The sequence below is a fragment of the Cervus elaphus genome, chromosome 5 (genome assembly GCF_910594005.1).
Source record: "Cervus elaphus chromosome 5, mCerEla1.1, whole genome shotgun sequence".
Lineage (NCBI taxonomy): Eukaryota > Metazoa > Chordata > Mammalia > Artiodactyla > Cervidae > Cervus > Cervus elaphus.
The window spans coordinates 57,951,298-57,971,392 of NC_057819.1; the positions used below are offsets into that span (position 1 = coordinate 57,951,298).

General features: G+C 41.8%; 1 protein-coding gene across 2 annotated transcripts in view; it reads right to left on the reverse strand.

The window, feature by feature from the left end:
• The window catches only part of SLC10A7 (solute carrier family 10 member 7), a 287,835-nt gene that overhangs the window by 39,639 nt on the left and 228,101 nt on the right, over positions 1-20,095 (reverse strand). For both annotated transcript variants that reach the window (XM_043902560.1, XM_043902559.1), the window contains 3 exons: positions 14,031-14,114; positions 4,847-5,012; positions 3,833-3,884 (listed from right to left, as the gene is read on the reverse strand). In XM_043902560.1, the coding sequence (XP_043758495.1) occupies positions 3,833-3,884; positions 4,847-5,012; positions 14,031-14,114 (302 nt within the window). The remainder of the gene's footprint in view (positions 1-3,832; positions 3,885-4,846; positions 5,013-14,030; positions 14,115-20,095) is intronic.

Here is a 20,095-nt window from a genome sequence, read left to right on the forward strand (position 1 = left end):
TTTTTCAGTCACTGACGGGGTATCTGTATTCCACTTACCCTCACAGGATGGATGAGTGAGTCTGATGATTACTTTTGCCACAAGGACCCACAAGCAAGCAACCAGCAAAAGCCGAACATCTTTTGGAAGATGACGTAATGAGCCATTTACAAAAAGAACTTTAAAGTAGCTTCTCTCAGACTTACCCAATTAAGTCACATTTTCTCTGTAACTTAATGGCTCCGGGCTTTATTCTTACTTCATAAATCACAAGCACAGGCTTGGAAAAATGTTTCCAATTACACCAATCAATACATTTTTATTGACTGTTTACAACTGGCCCCCTACCGTACCAAGTGCTCTAAGAGCCAAGTGCCTAATGCGAGGCCTGAACCATCCACGCTCTGACACCATTCCAGGCTTCGTAAACAAGCCGGGATCCTTCCCTTGTGGCAACTCACTGCCAGGAACTGGCATTCAAGGGCCTGGCAATCTGGCCCAAGCGTAACCTCCCAGTTACTAGAATTATTTTCCATTTGCTTTTACTCCTATTGTTCCACCAGGTCTTTGTGTGTGTGTGTCTACATGTGTATTACTATTTCTTCTTCCCCAAATTCCCTCTTTGAGTCTGCATTTGCTAAATAATTAGCTATTCTCTATGACTCATGTCAAATCCCATCTCTTCCATGGAGTCTTATTCTACCACTCTCTTTGAAAGTGACTTCTTTGAATTGTCTATGGGTTGTGTTCTGAAAGAGATGGGAATATCAAACCACCTGACATGCCTCTTGAGAAACCTGTATGCAGGTCAGGAAGCAACAGTTAGAACTGGACATGGAACAACAGACTGGTTCCAAATAGGAAAAGGAGTACATCAAGGCTGTATATTGTCACCCTGCTTATTTAACTTATATGCAGAGTACATCATGAGAAACTCTGGGCTGGAGGAAGCACAAGCTGGAATCAAGATTGCCAGGAGAAATGTCAATCACCTCAGATATGCATATGACACCACCCTTATGGCAGAGAGTGAAGAAGAACTAAAAAGCCTCTTGGTGAAAGTGAAAGAGGAGAGCGAAAAAAGTTGGCTTAAAACTCAACATTCAGAAAACTAAGATCATGGCATCTGGTCCCATCACTTCATGGCAAATAGATGGGGAAACAGTGGAAACAGTGGCTGACTTTATTTTTGGGGGCTCCAAAATCACTGCAGATGGTGATTGTAGCCATGAAATTAAAAGATGCTTACTCCTTGGAAGGAAAGTTATGACCAACCTAGACAGCATATTAAAAAGCAGAGACATTAATTTATCAACAAAGGTCTGTCTAGTCAAGGCCATGGTTTTTCCAGTGGTCATGTATGGATGTGAGAGTTGGACTCTAAAGAAAGCTGAGTACTGAAGAATTGATGCTTTTGAACTGTGGTGTTGAAGAAGACTCTTAAGAGTCCTTTGGATTGCAAGGAGATCCAACCAGTCCATCCTAAAGGAGATCAGTCCTGGGTGTTCACTGGAAGGACTGAGGCTGAAGCTGAAACTCCAATACTTTGGCCACCTGATGCGAAGAGTTGACTCATTGGAAAAGACCCTAATGCTGGGAGGGATTGAGGGCAGGAGGAGAAGGGGACAACAGAGGATGAGATAGTTGGATGGCATCACCAACTCAATGGACATGGGTTTGGGTAAACTCCGGGAGTTGGTGATGGACAGGGAGGCCTGGCGAGCTGCGGTTCATGGGGTCGCAAAGAGTCGGACACGACTAAGCGACTGAACTGAACTGAACTGTGTTACCGCAGCACTAACATAACACTCAGCTATCAGTACATATATCTAGTCTATAAAGTCTTACAGGGTCAAAATCATTACATGTAGTATTCACTATGGTAACTTTCTCATAACTGTTGAACATATAATACTGGTGGAAGAAGTTGCATTAGAGGCGAGCTTTTAAGAATAAGAAAGATGAAATGGGACACAGAGACCAATTTTGACATGGGGCCAGCCTAAGCAAAGGACAGAAATGAGAATGTTTGAGATTCCTTTAGGGAACAGCAAAGATTTTATCTCAACCTATAGCTTAGACAGCGTGAACTCTAGCAGTGGTTCACTCAGCCTCTCAAACGAACCTCATTCTGCAAGCACTGAATAACCATTGAAGATCTCTGAACAAGAGAGCTATTATCAGAACTCTGAGCCACCGGAAACAGTATGAAATGCACAAGAAAAATTCAGTCTGCAAATGAAGATACCAGGAAGACATTCATGGAAATAGCCTAGGGAGAAAGGCAACAAGAGCCTGAATTAGGGAAGCAGCTTTGGAAGCACAAGAAATATGACCAAGGCAGGATCAAGACATTTAAAAAATAATTATGTGAAGGATTCCAGTCTGAGCAACTCTGTGGATGACAGCTTCCTTCATACAGAGTGAAGTAAGTCAGAAAGAGAAAAACAAATATCATATATTAATACATATACATGGAATCTAGAAAAATGGTAGAGAAGAACCTAGTTTTGGGAACAGAGATGCAGACAGAGAATGGACTCGTGAGCACAGGGTGGGAAGGGGAGGGTGGGAGAAACCGGGAGAGCAGCGCTGACACATATACTCCACCACATGTAAAATTTACCCTGGTGGTTCAGATGGTAAAGAATCCCCTGTAATGCGGGAGACCTGGGTTTGATTCCTGGGTTGGGAAGATGCCCTGGAGAAGGGAATGGCTACCTACTCCAGTTATTCTTGCCTGGAGAATTCCATGGACAGAGGAGTATCGCAGGCTACAGTCCATGGGGTCGCAGAGTTAGACACGACTTTCACTTTCAGGTGTAAAATAGCTAGCTAGTGGGAAGCTGCTACATAGCACAGGGAGCTCAGCTCCATGCTCTGTGATGACCTAGAGGGGTGGGATGGGGTGAGGGGGAAGTCCAAGAGGGAGGGGATATATATATATATATATATACTTAGAGCTGGTTCACTTAGTTGTATTGTAAAGCAGTTATACTCCAGAAAAAGAGAAAAGAATACATGCTCCAGTAAGTCAACTCCTTGGGTTCAAATCCCAGCTCAACCATGTGTGATTTTTAGACAAGCAGGTTTACCCTCATCTGTAAAGTGGAAAGAATGATTTCACTTAGTTATATGGCTGTTGTAAGACTGAAATATGTTAATACATTCAAAGAGCTTGGAAAAACTCGTACATATAAAGAACTCAATATATACTAGTACCATGCTCATTAAAAAAAGAGAGATAGACAAAGTATTAGGGCAAAAGATTAATTCCATTTTGAAGGTTTTGAGTCTGAGGTCTTGTTAAGACAGTCAGGTGAAGATATCCAAAAGCGAGGTGGGAAGCAGAGCAGGAACTCCGGGAAAACGCCACAGTGGAAGGTCCGGTGTTCATCAGCAGGAAGCTGAGAGCTAAAGCCAGTAAAACAGACAAGGCTGCCTAAGCACACAGTGTCAGCGATGAAACGAGGGCCAAGAACAGGTCGTTTGGTGACGCCGACAACTCGATGGTGGCGAGAGCAAGATGGAACAGCCAGGAGACAGAAGACTCGGGAAGGGTGTAGGGGCCTACAAGTCAAGTACAGAGCGTGATTCTTAGGAAGTGGCGCTAGTGGTAAAGAATCCACCTGTCAAGGCAGGAGATGCAAGAGACTCGCGTTTGACCCCTGGGTGGGGAAGATCCACTAGAGGAGGAAATGGCAACCCACTCCAGTATTCTTTCCTGGGAAATTCCATGGACAGAGGACTCTAGCAGGCTATAGTCCATAGGGTCGCAAAGAGTCATACATGATTGAGTACATGTGTGCACACACACATACTCACAAACACACACACAAATCTAATCACTTACCTTGTGGAAAAGATGAAGGTTAAAAGCATAAAACTCAGTTGAATAGAACATACTGGAGAAAAAAAAAACAAGATTAAACCTAAATTAGCCCTGTAATAGCAGCCTACTTACTGGTATGTTTAGTTTTATCTGAAAGTTATGGGAACTCAAGGACAAAATCAATGAATAAGCCAAATAAACACACATTGCTAAACTGACAGAATCATTTAAACTAGTAGGACTTGATCTGTTCTTATGAAAGATACCCCCAGATATAAGCTATGATATTTGCTACTCAGGACAGGTCTAAAACCTTCTTTGATTTAAAATTTGGTTATTTAATTTGTTCAGTTTAGGAAAAGCTGGTTTATCCGATGAATATTAGCAAATAGCACAAAGGCGGTAGCATGTAACATATATTTTGGAATAACTCATGTTGATTTTAATAACAAAAGATTCTTTGATATTACAATTACCAAAGGTTGTCTTTGGTATTATGGGGTATACAGAACAAGAGCTTAATTTTTGAGCCTAGAAGTTATTTGCATTGTATAATCTGCTGTTTCTTGAAATGATATTACTTTGGGTTTATTTTATTAATAATAGAAAAAACTTACCTAAATAGTCACATTTTAACCAATGCAGGCAATTACTATACTCAGAAAACAACAGTACCATATTTTATAAATCCCACTTTTAATTCACAATAAAGGGTAAAATAAACTTCAAGTTAAAATTTTTTAAATGGGCAAGAAAGTGGTCAATTTAACGTTTGAATTTGATAGCTGTTACAGCTTCTTTCATCAACTGTTATAAATCAGACATAAATAAACAAAGGAGATTAAGTCATAAGTAGATGCTGATGTCTTTTTAAAGAACAGATACACATGATCTGAGCACTACATATAATATGAAACGAAGTATTCTTTTTTAATCAAATGAACGTCGGCAATAAATTTAGGGAACCACAAATAGTTATGCTTTGCTACTGGGGAGGCTGAGGAGAGAGCCAGGACAGCCCGCCCTCCGACTTACTTATGAACAGTACGAGAAGGAGACTGAATTTATCCAGGTCGATACTTGGGTTCGAGAACGTGTCACAGAAGGTTGTGTAGATGATCATGAGGAGCACACTGCTGCTGACAGCACCAAAAGGAGGCTGCTTTCTTTCGAGCCAGTCCTTGATGTATCTTCGGACAATCTGAAACACACAGACCAACAGGTTGCCTCTTTTCAGAGGGAGTCGGGTTGGGCACTGCAAAGTGATTCTGACAGCGAAAGACAGAAAGGAAAGAGAATAATTTGGATGAGGGCCACAGTGGATTTCAAAGCTTCCCTGCCACCCCATTCTTCTTCTGGGGAATTTAACATTTGTAGTGCAGCTTCCACTGGTGTCCATAATGAGAGTATATTTTCAACTGCATTCAAATCCATCCTTAATCATGCCAAATGCTCTTTGCTGGCTGTCAGTGAGACATGCCCATTAAGCCTCCCCAAAGTTTATCTCCTCTGCTGATCCTAATGGATGTGTGTAATTATCACAGTCCCCTTTGCCTCAACAGACAACTCCAAGTGTAACTTTGGGAATCTTAAAAATCTGACATCTTCAAGAATTTCAAGACGGTAGATAATCGAAAGTGATCCATGGAACATATTAATATTTAAAATGCTAGCAATGCACCAGAAGTTTTTAATTAAATTATAACTCATGCTTGAAAAGCAAAAGTGCATGTGTTGTGGGAGTTTAAATAATTCAGATGCTGAATATCTAGAGTTTTTGTGAATCCAAAGACAAATGCCATTTGCATGCTTTTAGAATTCTAGAATTAACACTTAAAAATGAATAAACCTGTCCTAACTTTCCTACAAAAGGGTGAGTGGAACATGAAGTTATATGGCAATCCCCTCATATTTTAAAATCAAATCAGATATTTCAACTCAGGACAGCCTGAACAGTGGCGATAACTTTAAGTTTGGATGTAAAAGTGAACCACTCTATTTAAAACCTTTGGCTTTTGAAAGAAGCTGAACAAACCCGATAATGAGGACTAGAGTTGAGACACATTAAGTTCTGAGTCACTCATTATCCTGCATAATTGAACATGAGATTTCACAACAGGCTGAATTACCATGATCCATTAGCAATAATGAGGTCAGGGAACTTCTCCTGACAAGGCTGATGGGGTTCTGTCATCTTCCACTCTGTCACTAAAAAGGCTTAATTCGCAATGAGGCATGCCTTCACAGATCCTCAAGAACAAATAAACGACTCTCCGGAGAACCTGCGGACAGACGGCTATTGGATCAACTTCCTTCCACCTCAAGGACTCAGTAGGTGAAAGAAGTGTTGAAGAAGGTGTTCTGGCAGAAGGCTGACCGGTTGGTAAGAGGGGCAGGGGCAGCACCTTGAAGGGTGGGTTGGATGGGAGGAGAAAGAGGGCTTTACATAGAAATGTCTGTGTCTGTGAAAGTCACTCAGTCGTGCCCGACTCTTTGTGACCCCATGGACTATACAGTCCATGGATTCTCCAGGCCGGAATACTGGAGTGGGTAGCCTTTCCCTTCTCCAGGGGATCTTCCCAACCCAGGGATCGAACCCAGGTCTCCCTCACTGCAGGTGGATTCTTTACTACCTGAGCCACAATAGCATTAAATATTTTTTAAAAGTACAACTTGGAATTAAAGTTATAGCTGCATTTATTAAAAAATTGTGTTTTGTTTCTGTAAAAGCAATTGCAAACCATAGTAATTTATCTAGTGTTCATTTCTTTCTTTACAACGAAAATGCAGTCAGGTATAGAGAAATAGTAGTTCTATTACACAGCATTACAGACTGATGTATCAGAACACACATTTTGGTGCCTGAGGGACTCAGAAAAGCTATGACCAATCTCAACAGCATATTAAAAAGCAGAGACATTACTTTGCCAACAAAGGTGCATCTAGTCAAAGCTATGGTTTTTCCAGTAGTTATGTATGGATGTGAGAGTTGGACTATAAAGAAAGCTGAGCACTGACGAATGGATGCTTTTGAACTGTGGTGTTGGAGAAGACTCTTGAGAGTCCCTTGGACTGCAAGGAGATCAAACCAGCTCATCCTAAATGAAATCAGTCCTGAATACTCACTTGAAGGACTGATGCTGAAGCTGAAATTCCAATACTTTGGCCACCTGATGCAAAGAACTGACTCAGTGGAAAAGACCCTGATTCTGGGAAAGATTGAAGGCAGAAGGAGAAGGGGATGACAGAGGATGAGATGGTTGGATGGCATCACCGACTCAATGGACATTAGCTTGAGCAAGCTCTGGGAGTTGGTGATGGACAGGGAAGCCTGGCGTGGTGCAGTCCACAGGGTCACAAAGAGTTGGACACGACTGAGCAACTGAACTGAACTGAGGGACTCAGATGACCCCATGTTCAGATATATCACCATGGGGCATGTGTGCTCAGTCGTGTCTGACTCTTTGAGACTCCATGGGCGATAATCCGCTAGCCTCCTCTGTCCATGGGATTTCCCGGGCAAGAATACTGGAGTGGATTGCCATTTCCTTCTCCAGGCACCATGGGGGTAGCTGCTTAATAGAAGGTCACAGACATTTCACTTAAAAGGTCATTCCATAACTTATTGTTCCTAGTAGCATTAATGCTGATAATTGCTCTAATCAATGCAACTCAACATCCTTAGGAAATAAAACATGGAAATTACATGGAGTTATTGAAATTGAGAGTCTCCAATTGTGTTTTAATATATAATGGTTAAAAACACAGAAGTTCTCTCTCTGCAATAGATTATAGAATGTAGGATCCCAATTCCAAAAAGTGTCTTCCCCCACCACCTTTGACAAAATAAACAAATAAATATGAATGAGGTGTAACTCACCAATTTAAAAACAAATACAAACCTGTAATTGTCAATCAACTTTATAAGTTTTAATCTGACTTAGTCAACCTAATTAGTACCTCTTTCTTCATTACAAAGTACTCAGAGTCTCATAGTATATTAGGATTCTTTCAATATGGCAAGAAACAGGGACGCCAAATTCTGCATCCTCTTAGCTAACATGCCTTTCCACTCAACTCTTCATGTTGGATACTGAATCTCAAAAAACTAGAAGCTTGGAAACTGTACAGACTCATAAGTGAAATGATAATCCTAGTGGAAAATAGATTGTTCTTTACTGTTTTTAGTCTTATAGTGATATTTGTCTGTGTTTCTATACCTTGCCAGCCTTGATAGGGCGTTTTCATCTCCTAAAATTAAAATCACAAAACACCTTCTTTTGCACTGCGTAGCTAGAAAAGTGTTAAAATATTTCACAAACTACTGGGTGAAGTCATGTTGATACGCCTCAAATACGGACTTAGGATATAAACTCCAGGAAACCCAACTTCTCTTACACTTTTGACACAAACATTCTCCTCTCGTCAAGAATTCACGTCATTGATCTGAGAGAATAGTATTGAAACATGTATATTATCAAGTGTGAAACAGATCGCCAGCCCAGGTTGGATGCATGAGACAAGTGCTTGGGCCTGCCTGGTGCACTGGGAAGACCCAGAGGGATGGGATGGGGAGGGAGGTGGGAGGGGGGATCGGGATGGGGAACACATGTAAATCCATGGCTGATTCATGTCAATGTATGGCAAAAACCACTACCAGACTGTAAAGTAATTAGCCTCCAACTAATAAAAATAAATGGAAAAAAAAAAAAGAATTCATGTCATTTAAAAATTCTCCAAACCTCTTTGCCTTATACCAGGGTTTAATAACCTTACAGGAAACAAGACTTTGCTAGAGATTGATGAACGCAACCTGATATAAACCACTCAGAATTCTCTTTTGGGGAGAAAAAAGTCAAAATGAAATGGAAAAACGCATTCTGGTGAGGTGGCTTGTAAATTTCTTCAGAATCTATACTAATTCATTTTCCCTCATAGCTCACAGAGATGCATTCGCTCAAAATTAAATGACAAATCCTCACTAACTTGCTTGCTTTTCACTATGGAGATAGAAGGGGAAAAAATCTTCCACAGGAAGCTTTTTGCTTTTATTGTCTCACCCTCTGCATTTTGATTTTCTTTATTTTAAATTAAGCACCAGGAAAGGTTAAAAGGAAACTTAAAATTTTGAATCCCTGTACTTCCAATAAGCTGAACTGCATGTCAATTACTGCATGATCTCCAAGCTGAGCCCCTGGAAAAATAAGTCTTGGGTGAAGAAGGTTGATATGCAGAGGTAAGTGAGAAGTATAATAGCCATCATTTTGTTTTCTTCATTTTTTTTCCAGGGCATTTTCTTGTGTTTTTCTTTCTATTCTGTCTTTACACTTATAAATTGATTTTTGAGTGGGGATGTATGATGGTTGATTTTTCAGGTTAAGTTTGATTTTAAAGCTTATTTTTTTTCCAGGTTGTTTTAGATTGTTTCTTCAATTTTTTAGAATTTTTTTTGTGTCTTTACTTTAACATTTTTTAAAGATTTCATACAATTAAAAAAAACTATTTATTTTAATTGGCGGCTAATTACTTTACAATACTGTAGTGGTTTAGGTTGCTTTCCACTTACAGTTACTACAAAATGCTGACTGTATGTCCCATGTCGTACACCCTTGAGCACGTCTTACACCCGACAGTCTGTGCCTCCCACGCCTCAGTCTCTGTACTTCTCCACACCCCCCCCCCCACTGTAGCCACTCATTTGTTCTTTATATTGTGAGTCTGCCTTTTTTAGTCTTCAATTTTTAATCCTCTATTCCACTGAATATTTTCAGAAAGTGATTTGTTTCTTCATTAATGCTCTTTTGAAATGTACAGTTGGGGATGTGATATTATATCCAATTATGTAACATTTATTAAATATTGAGTAGATTCAAACTAATATTTCACTTTCTTTAAACAAAGTGGAAACAATAATAGTAAATGGATACAAGAAGCACCCATCATTGACTTCACTCTCTGAAATTCTTTCCCTCTATTACTAACATTTACTTCCATCCTCAGGAGCAAGGTCAAGCAGATTCTATCCTGCTCGGGTTACAGCTGAAGACAAGGCACTTGAGAGCCCAAACAGCCTGCATCAAATGCTAAAAAGCTAGTCACACGGATTATTAGGACTCTCACCTCTGTCTCTTGAGTGAACAATAGGCAGCGGCTCAAGGTATAGGCTTAGGAGCTTCTTACTCTGTGATCTTGGGCAAATTCCTTAACTTCCCTGTGCCTCATCTCTAAAATGAATAGACTAGTAATTGTAGTGAGGTCTAAGTGATTAAATAAATATAAAATGTTTTAGAACCAGGGACTGTACATGGTAAATAACAACTATTCTTATTCCCAAGTCCCAGTTTGCTGAAGTTTCTACCACAACACTCTTCACCTATATATCCCATTGCATGATATATTAATAAAAGCCACTCTTCTCCCAGAGCAATTCAAGTGAAGCAATGAAAACCTAATATAATTTTATAAGTGTAAAATTTTACTAGCATTAATAACATTAACTGCAACTTCAGCTGGAGATTATTTAATATGAAGAGTCAATCTCAAACTGAGAAACAAAGCAAGAACAAGAGACTGGAAAATGCATAAATGAGAAATAATATGCCTTTTACTATTAACTTATTGAGGTGGGGTTTAGGGTGCTGTTTTAAAAAATACTTTTCAGAGGTAGCGGAAATTCTATTTCATTAACACTGATTCATAAATCTCTCAAATCTGATGCATAAAATCAGCATTTGTCACAGGCACTTAGATATAGTGAAGGCTTTATCAGAAAAGAAGAAAAATTACAATAACACACACTTAATTTCTTTCTAGAATTGACGGAAGCAAGCAATCTCCCAACCACCTACGGAAAGACTAATCTTATCTCACACACTCACAGCATCTCCGAGCTGGAAAACATTAAACTCTTAGCTCTACAAACGCGGTAAGTGAGACCCAGAAAGCATGTGTATAGCCAGGCAGTGGCAAAGACCAAACTGGACCCCACGTGTCAGTGTGAGAGACCACATGTGACTGATGGGCCAGTCATTCAGTAATGATTTCAGTCCAAAAGAAGTATTGTCTGGAGAAAACACATACACTAGAAAGCAAATAAAGTCCACTGTAAGAAATGTAAATAAAAAACTGAATGATAAAAATTTTATCATCACTAAAAGATTAAGGAAAATATTTTCCACTCACCCTTCCTGGTCTTTTTCTTCTCTCTCTAGTTCCCAACATTTATTTAACAGGTAATAATAAAATCTCATTTAAAATGCATATAAAAATCTATGGAAATGTTTACTTTAATATTTGGCAACTCTAGTTATAATTGACAAATGAGGCTGCATTGCCAGGAACCTAGTTCCTCTGAAGCAGGACGCTGAGCACATCTGACGAGGCCCTCAAAGACTATATCGCAAAGGTTAGGTTGGTCAGTGAGCAAATGAACAGAGATTAAACGGCAGGCAGGGTCCCTGGTCTCATGGAGCTCACGTTTGAGGAAATCAATAAAAAGCAAAAACGACAAGTAAACAAGAAGCAGATAATGATCCATACCAAGCAGAGGCTCAAACTGGATAATATGCTAGTGACTGAATGGCTAGCCTGTGGAGGAAGGGCCTTTCTGAGGCGGTGACAGGTAGGAATGTGTCCCAAACAGAAGGACAGGACAGAGGATGACAGGTTTCAGAAACGGAAGCAAAGTCAGTGAGACCCAAGGGTAACGGCAAGTGGGAGAGTGTCAGAGGAAGTAACAGGGGATTTGAAAACAGAGGACAGGGTAAAATGATCCCATAAGGAAGCAGAGTAGGACGTCTGTAAGTGCTGAAGGACATTTTAAATGTGGGGCCATGAATTTAAAACAAGATGGGAACCAATGATATATTTCTCTCTAGCAAAGCTGGTTGTTGTTCAGTTGCTCAGTCATGTCCGACTCTGCGACCCCACGGACTGCAGCAGGCCGGCCTTCCCTGTCCTTTACCATCTCCTGGAGTTTGCTCAGACTCATGTCCGTTGTGTCGGTGATCTCTGGGAAATCCCATGGACAGAGGAGCCTAGTGGGCTACAGCCCATGGAATGCAAAAGGGTCCCAAAGAGTTGGACAGGACTGAGTGAAGCTGGAGATCTTGGGGAAAATGGCTGGCGGGGCTACTGGGAGGATAAATTCAAAGTTTTCTTCAGCCAAGGTTTTTATACAGTGTACATCCAACTCTTGAAAGGAAGTGAAAGTGAAAGTCGCTCAGTTGTGTCCAACTCTTTGCAAGCCCACAGACTATACAGTCCATGGAATTCTCCAGGCCAGAATACTGGAGTGGGGAGCCTTTCCCTTCTCCAGGGGATCTTCCCAACCCAGGGATCGAACCCAGGTCTCCCACATTGCAGGCGGATTCTTCACCATCTGAGTATGCTACACTTCTGCTAGAGCCTGCTTCTGGGAAGCTCATGGGTGCTACCTTACTGTCACTCCTAATACATATGATGAGTCAAGTACGATGGGAGAACTGGAATTTAATCTAGGGCTGGGGTGTCAGCGCGCTTCTGAGGGCACCTCTGTCCTGAGTCTCTGGGGGTGAACAGGAGTTTTCTGCCAGAAAGGAAGGAATCCAGAAGGCACAGGCATGGAGCAGTGAAGGGGCAGGCCGCAGGGCAGAAGAGAAGGCTGTGAAGGAGCCGGTGGAGGGGACGTGAAGGACACTGACAAGCAGGCTGGGCTCAGCTGGGCGGGCTTCGTGGGCCACGTGAGGAGCTGGTGACAGAGAGCCCCAGGGGGAGTTTCTGAGGAGAGGAATAACAGAATCCGGTTTGTTTTGCTTTTAGGACTACCCTGGAGGCAGTGAAGATGCTGGCTGGAGACTGGAAGAGATTCCCAGCACAGACAACGGTCTGACTGATGGAACAAGCTCAGCTGAGGCCCTCTTTGGGAACCGCTGCTGAGACAGCAGACTCAGGCAAAGGTAGACCTCTCCCGGGCGAGGGGGCGGTGGGGGTGGGAGGCAGCGTGTGGTGACTGCTCTTGGCGAGAGGAGAAGAACCGGGCACTCATGTCTCCGAGGGGTGGGCCCGGCCCGAGAGCCCCCTGGGGCAGCACCACAGACAACCCCTCCCTCATCCCACTTGTCTCAGCCTCCCTGCTGTTGATCCCAAGGGTCCTCCCTCATTCAACTTCCTGCATGGATACCTCAGTCTCAGACTTGACTTCCTGGAGAACCTAAGACAGCAGGTCAAGACTACATGTCTGTACACACACCATTTTTAAACAGTTAATGCCTCAAAGAATTGCTTCCTCTTTCGTATCTACAGGGAATTTGAAAATGATGATGAAGCTATAGAACACTTACCTCTATCAGACTGTATGAGGGAAAGAAAACTTTAGATGCATCATATTTCATGTGACCTTCACAATAACCCTTTAAGATAGGTACCGTTCCTATACAATTTGATAAATTATGAACCTGGAGCTAAGGAGATTAAATGACTTGCCCAAGGTCACGCAGCAAATAAAAGGCAGGACTAAGAACCAGAGTCTAGTTGCTCTTAACCCAAGGTCTGGGCTCTTCACCATGCTAACGTACTATTTTGCTAAGACTCACTAGCTTCAGCAGTACATTCAATTCTGTATGCTGTCACTGCAGCTACCTAGGATTAAAACAACAACTTGTTTTTAAACTTGTATGCTCATAATTGAATTATATACTCATTATCAACCTGTTATAAGAAGTTAGGATTTCTTCCCTGAGTCTAATTCAGTAAGAATAATGAAGGAAACTAAATTTTCTAAGATCAAATTTAAAGAGCTGATAGAATCAAATGTTTGTTTTAATCAATTACAGCATCACAGACATGATCACTGCTATCAGAGAAGTCTAAGAAGATGATCAAATGCAGGTGCCTGTTCCTCAAATGGTCCTAAATGCTGACACCTTATTGGAAATCAAGGTAATGATTTGCTAGATGTTTTCAAGCAAGCAACATAGCTACAATAAGGGATGATAAATTAAAAAATCAAGACTGTATGTAGGTGTCCCTATATATAGATATCTGCAAAGCAGACTGATGCTCATTAAAAAAATAAAAAGATAAGACTATTGTGATTGAGGAAACTTGGGTTTCACAGTCTTAGATTTTTATTTAACCATCTCTTTCCCTGAGTAGCTATTCTCTCAACTGTCCTGACATTACATAAGAATTCACAATTTGATCTATAAAGAAAAAGAGCTGAGAGAATTGGAGACCTTACCTGTCCAATAATGAGAGGAACCACAACAGTCATAAAAAGCTGAGAAAAAATAGATGTAAAAGGCACAGAAGAGGATGAGCCAAGCTGTAAAACAAGAATATAAAAGGAGTTAGAATTACTTTCAATTAGTTATCAATAATGCTGTTAATTAGTGTTCTCTCCCATGCACCAAAAACTTGGGAGCTATAGACAAAGAGCAAGTGAAGTTACTTTTATTTTTGAAATTTAACACAAGATAAACTGAGTAGCTTAATATGCAATTTTGTATTGTGAGACTAAGATTGAAGAAAAATAACTAGTTTCGCAATTAACTTATGTGGTTTATTACGTGTCCGACTCTTTGTGATCCTATGGACTGTAGCCCGCCAGGCTCCTCTGTCCATGGGATTCTCCAGGCAAGAATACTGGAGTGGGTTGCCATGCCCCCTCCAGGGCATCTTTCCCACCCAAGGATTGAACTCCTTTGTCTCCAGCTTTGGCAGGTGGGTTCTTTGCCACCAGCGCCACCGGGGAAGCCCTGTTATTAAAAACATTTCTGATCGTAAAGTCATTTGCTGTCTATACTGTCTATAGTCACATGGCATGATATTTCATCTGTAATCATAGCTTATGTGATTTCTGTTTTACCCATCTGTAGATACCTAAGCCAAATAAGTATGTCTCATTATTTTATTATCAAGATAACATTTTTATTTATGTAAATGAAATAGTTTGCAACTCCCCTAATCCTCCAAAACAAAGGCAATGAATCTCATATCCTTAAAAATTTATTCTTACACAAAACCTTGGAAATGGGAAATCCTGAAACAACGTATTTTTCAACTTAAAATTTCAATGTACTGCTCATAAACTGGAATGCCTGAACATTGTTCATAATTCTTGTTTTGACTCCAGCCTTATTTTCTGGTTCTTGCTTTGCTAATGATTGCAGTCTCAGCTTCATAAATATGTTACTGTCGGACCATAAGGCAGCGTTTCTCTGTGAACACAGTCACACGCTCGCATTAACCTCTACTGCCAAGAACTGCTGTCTTCCTATTAATTTTCTTTTTTAAAAAATGTCTTTTTGAACCTGTTCCAATACTGCTTCTGTTTTACGTCTTGGTTTTTTGGTCACAAGGCCTGTGGGAGCTCAGCTCCCCGATCAGGGATTGAACCTGCACTCTGCATTCGAAGTGCAGGGTCTCTGCCACTGGGCTGACAGGGAAGTCCGCCTGCTAACTTGCTCATATTTTTTCAAAACCTCCTTTCTGGACCAACAGTAGCCGTCTCATAGACATTCATCTCTTTAATGAGTCCCTTCTGTAACATCTCCCCGGCCCTTGGGACTTTCTTTCACCTTCCTCTGCAGACCAAACTTCAGTTTTCATCTTTACCTAAGTTTAGTTAAACTTGGAAATATCTTTTGGAAAATAATTTTTGTGAAACATGTGGAGGCAGTGATGACAAAGGAAAGAGAATGTTAAATAACATAACAAATATTTAGCTAAGTGAAGTCAATAGCTCAGAATGAAGTTACCTGGGACCAGTGTTTTTACTGATTTCTGCATGAACCAGCCCACCAAGATCTTTTCTGCATCCTGGTTGGTGCATTTTATGACTCTGTCCCCCTATCCTTGGCCCCAATCTATACGCACTCTAAAGACCGAGAATATGTGTCTTATCCCCCAGTGGCCTGCATTCACTTAATACTGCCTCCAACACTCACCATTGGCTCTCAGCTTAACTTACAAAAAGTGTAGCCTCCAGCCTTTTCCTCCAGAACCAATATAAACTGAAAAAATGCAGCCAGAGAAAGTGAAACTGGTGAAGAACACACAGGATTTGTGGTGTATTAAATGTTACTGAACTCACTCCTGCAGCTCCTGCATTACAGGGGGATTCCTTACCACAGTGGCCACCTGGGAAGCCCCAAATGTTACATGGCTGTTAGATGTTTCTTTTTGGGCAATGCCAAAGTATTAAAAGCTAATGACTCCACCCTATTTTAAAGCAACTATGTCCTTGAAGTGCAAGGTATGTAACAAATATATATTCTCTCCACAAATATTAACCCTAAGGATGCTCTGGGGGCAAGGATTAAAATAAGGAAAAATATATTTTACAAAGAAATCGAGGCACTGGATAAATAGAAAAATAAATTTTAAAGAACAAAGTTTTCAAGTTCAAAGACATTCAACTCAATCAATGCTTTATCCAGAGGGTTCACAATCTTTGAAGACAGGCAGTAGGGTTGAGGGTGATAACCTGCAAGTAAAAAGCCTCCATTCTTGCATGGAATCTCATGGGTGATCTCTCTGTTCCTCTTTCTATCTCAACTTTATTAAGTTATGTAATGTATTTTTAAAATGTTTTCATGAATAATCAAATGAAGTTATATTCCCTCTGTCAGCCCAGTGCTTATCCCAGGAACTGGCACAGTGAATATGTTTGCAGAAACAAAAACCCATGCAGAATGAACAGATGAAGTAGTCTGTAAACATGGGGAGCTAAAAAGGGACAAACCCTTATTCAAAATCACATCCCTGTTTTTCCTAAAGTTAAAACACACACATGCACACACATAAAACTAAAGTACATCTAAAAACTCATTATCCTGCAGCATTACAAAATCAGTTGGTATTGTTTTTTTCACTTCTTATCATTAGTAAGACAACGAATTCTAATGTGCATCTAGTAACTAAGGGCATCTATTCATAAGAACCAAGTGAAGAGAGGATCAGCTCACGCAGGCGCGCACAGACACAGCGACGATCATGGTCTGCGTCCCCTCCCTTGATTCTCCTCCACCCTGTCCTGAGCTCCTTAATGCTGCTGTGGAGAGAAGACCTAAAATTGATAGGATCCCTGCAAGCGACGTGTAGTCCCATTCACTCTTTTTAAAGATTGAAAACTGAGGTCCAGAGAGAAGTCATTTGTAATTAACAGTTCTAATACCTGCATTATGATATGAAATTGGCAGTGCTTCTCAAACACATGCAATAATCTCCAGCCAAATCTGCTCTGTGATAGCAGCCAGATCCACGCTGGGAGGGCTTGTTAGTTTAACCATAAAGCATTACTGCAGAGCAGTACAAGATCAAATGAAGAGAAAAGTTAAAAGCTGATTTCATGTACTGAGTCCATCTGGGGGGTTTCTTTTTAATCCCAATTCAATCTAAAAGGGAAGTACAGGAAAACCGATTTCACCTTTGGTGTTGAAGAATATTGTGTGTGTTATTCTCTAGATCCATCACACAATAGACCACCTGCATGTTCAGAGTTTGGAGGCCTCTTGGTTCTGGAAGACAGTGGGGAAGGCTTCAGGGTGAGGGGGAGGGTGGGAGGTTGTCCATGATGCCCAAGGTCCCTTTGTCCTAAAAAACACCCTTGATCTCTGATCCACTTGGTTAGGAACATAGGCTACAGCAGCCCTCCTCTGGGGCCTTGTCAGATCAGAGGCCAGAGCAAGCTAGCCAGGGATGTAATTAACTGGGTATACGAAACCAGATGAAGTACGGTGGGGATGCTGGGGAAGAAATCCCACAGGATGGCTCCTGTTAGAAGTGGCTCTGAAAGGAAGGAGACCTCAGTCCTGGGGTCTAACTTGGCATAAGTCCTTTCTTTTGAATTGGCCACCAGACCTGTTGCTGTGGTCAGGGTGAAGTTGCAGTGGTCCCCTTGGGGAAGCTCTGGGGTTATGAAGCATGCCCTGGCAGCCAGAAGAAAGAGTGGGCGTCTGCATTTGAGAGCAAGACCAGGAAACTACAAGACCCAATCATTTTACATGCAGAGTCGATTTTAACTAAAGCAGAAGGAAATACGTTGCCTGGGCTAGCTGGTTCTTCATATTTTAATGAGGAAACCTCATGTGGTTTCTATTTTGGAGACCAATGTGTTTATAAGAAGCATCAATAACTTGCACGTTTGGATAAGGGCTTGGGATAAGCTTGTGTCAAGCAAGTGTTCTGGGCTTTGCTGAGCCACCTGGCAGGCTTAAAGTCCCCAAGTCTCACATTGCCAACGCGTGCTTTAAGATACCGTGTGTGAAATAAACAACCCAGGCACTGGCTAATTTCTTTCAGGAGTATAGTTTTTTTTTTTTTTTAAAAACAGGGAACTCACAATTAGGTTTATTTGTTTTAACATCATGCTGCAAAGAAATGTTTCAGAGAAAATGAAATGTGTGGGAATTTAAGACCTTTGTGTTCAATCCTTCAAATAGTTACTGGTGCCTCCTATAGAACCAGAGGCATGTTCTAGGTCCAGGGGCTCCAACAGTGAAAAAAAGACCAAAGCCCTCTTCTCTTCAGGAGCTGTTTTTTCAAAGCTGAGGTCTGTATGTGGATCCATGCACACTCCTTTCTATAGGATGTCTTCCCCTCACTCACAACTGGAAAAGTTCTAGTCTTTGTTCTAAAAATTATTTCAAGCATCACTTCTTTGTAAATTATTTGCAAACCCTCCTCCCCAAATGCAGACGTGGCTTCTCGTTCTTTGGGGGCTCTGTGTTGCCAATGTATTGCTCAGAATTCCTTGGTTGGTCTTGTTTACACATCTGCCTCTCCCAGCAGACCATGTGTTCCTGAAGGTCAGAGACATGGTCTTTTTCATGTTTATACTCCAGGTGCCCAGCAGTGTGACTACTTCTTACATCCAGGGTGGTGGTTTTCAAATGTTAACACACCAGAAGCATCTGCAGGGATTATGAAAACACCTACTCTTTAGCCTCACCTATCAGTTCAGAAGTTCCAGTTCAGAACACCTGGGGGAAGGAGGGAAGGAGGAGGGTGAGAACTTTTCTAACGAGCGCCGCCCCGGCGCTGCTGCTGAGCAGGGGCTCACATGTGAGAACCGCTGCAGGTTAGCACAGCCACAGTGCGCGTTATGTGCTCAGCTGTGTCAGACCCTTTGAGACCCCATAGGTTGTAGCCTGCCAGCCTACCCTGTCCATGGGATTCTCCAGGCAAGAACACTGGAGTGGGTACAGCACACAGTGTGTGCATGTGTGATAAGTCGCTTCAGTTGTGTGTCTTTGCAACACGATAGACTGTAGCCTGCCAGGGCTCCTCTGTCTGCAGGATTCTCCCAGCAAGAACACTGGAGTGGGTTGCCATGCCCTCCTCCCTGGGGCCTCCCAACCCAGGGATGGAATGCACATCTCCTGCATTGGCAGGCAGATTTTTTTTTTTTTTTAACCACTGAGCCACCTGGGAAGCCACGTTTACTGTGCATGGCTCTGAAGCTTAAAGTGTTGAATGACTTAATACAGTGACCCCTTGAGGTGGGTCTTATTAGTACCCCCATTTTCATAAGAGGAAACAGTGGGGCAGAACAGTTAAACAGCTTGGTCACCAGATCTCAAAAGTGACAGGGCAGCGATCTCAAACGAGAAGGTTGGCTCCACAGCCTTCATACTTAATCCTTAGGTTCTACAGCACAATACTGTGGCCACCTGATGCGAAGAACTGTCTCATTGGAAAAGACCCTGATGCTGGGAGGGATTGGGGGCATAAGGAGAAGGGGACGACAGAGGATGAGATGGCTGGATGGCATCACCAACTCAATGGACATGGGTTTGAGTAAACTCCGGGAGTTGGTGATGGACAGGGAGGCCTGGCGTGCTGCAGTTCACGGGGTCACAAAGAACTGGACACGACGGAGCGACTGAACTGAATGACTGAAGAACAGAGCAGTGAGGTGGGAGGGGACAAGACTGGAGGCCAAAGTTGGGCTCCCCTTGTCCTGTGTGAGAGAAAGAAGAATGTGAGTGTGTGTGTGTGTGTGTGTGTGTGTGTGTTGGGGGGATGCATGGAGAAGGACATAGGCAGAAGCAAGAAGAGGGAGGGAAAAAAGATAAAGGGGGGGGATGGCAGGAATCTTGATAAGCCGTGGATGCCGGTGCAGCCTTTCTCAACTGGGTTTCTGGATTTGAACCAGAGGACTCAGGAAATTATTTGAGGGACTTTTTATTAACTCTCTCAAGGATGGTACATAATTAGAACTGAGGTATGTGTATCAGAAAGAGGTTAATCCAGGGACTTCCCTGGTCGTCCAGTGGCTAAGACTCTGAGCTCCTAGTGCAG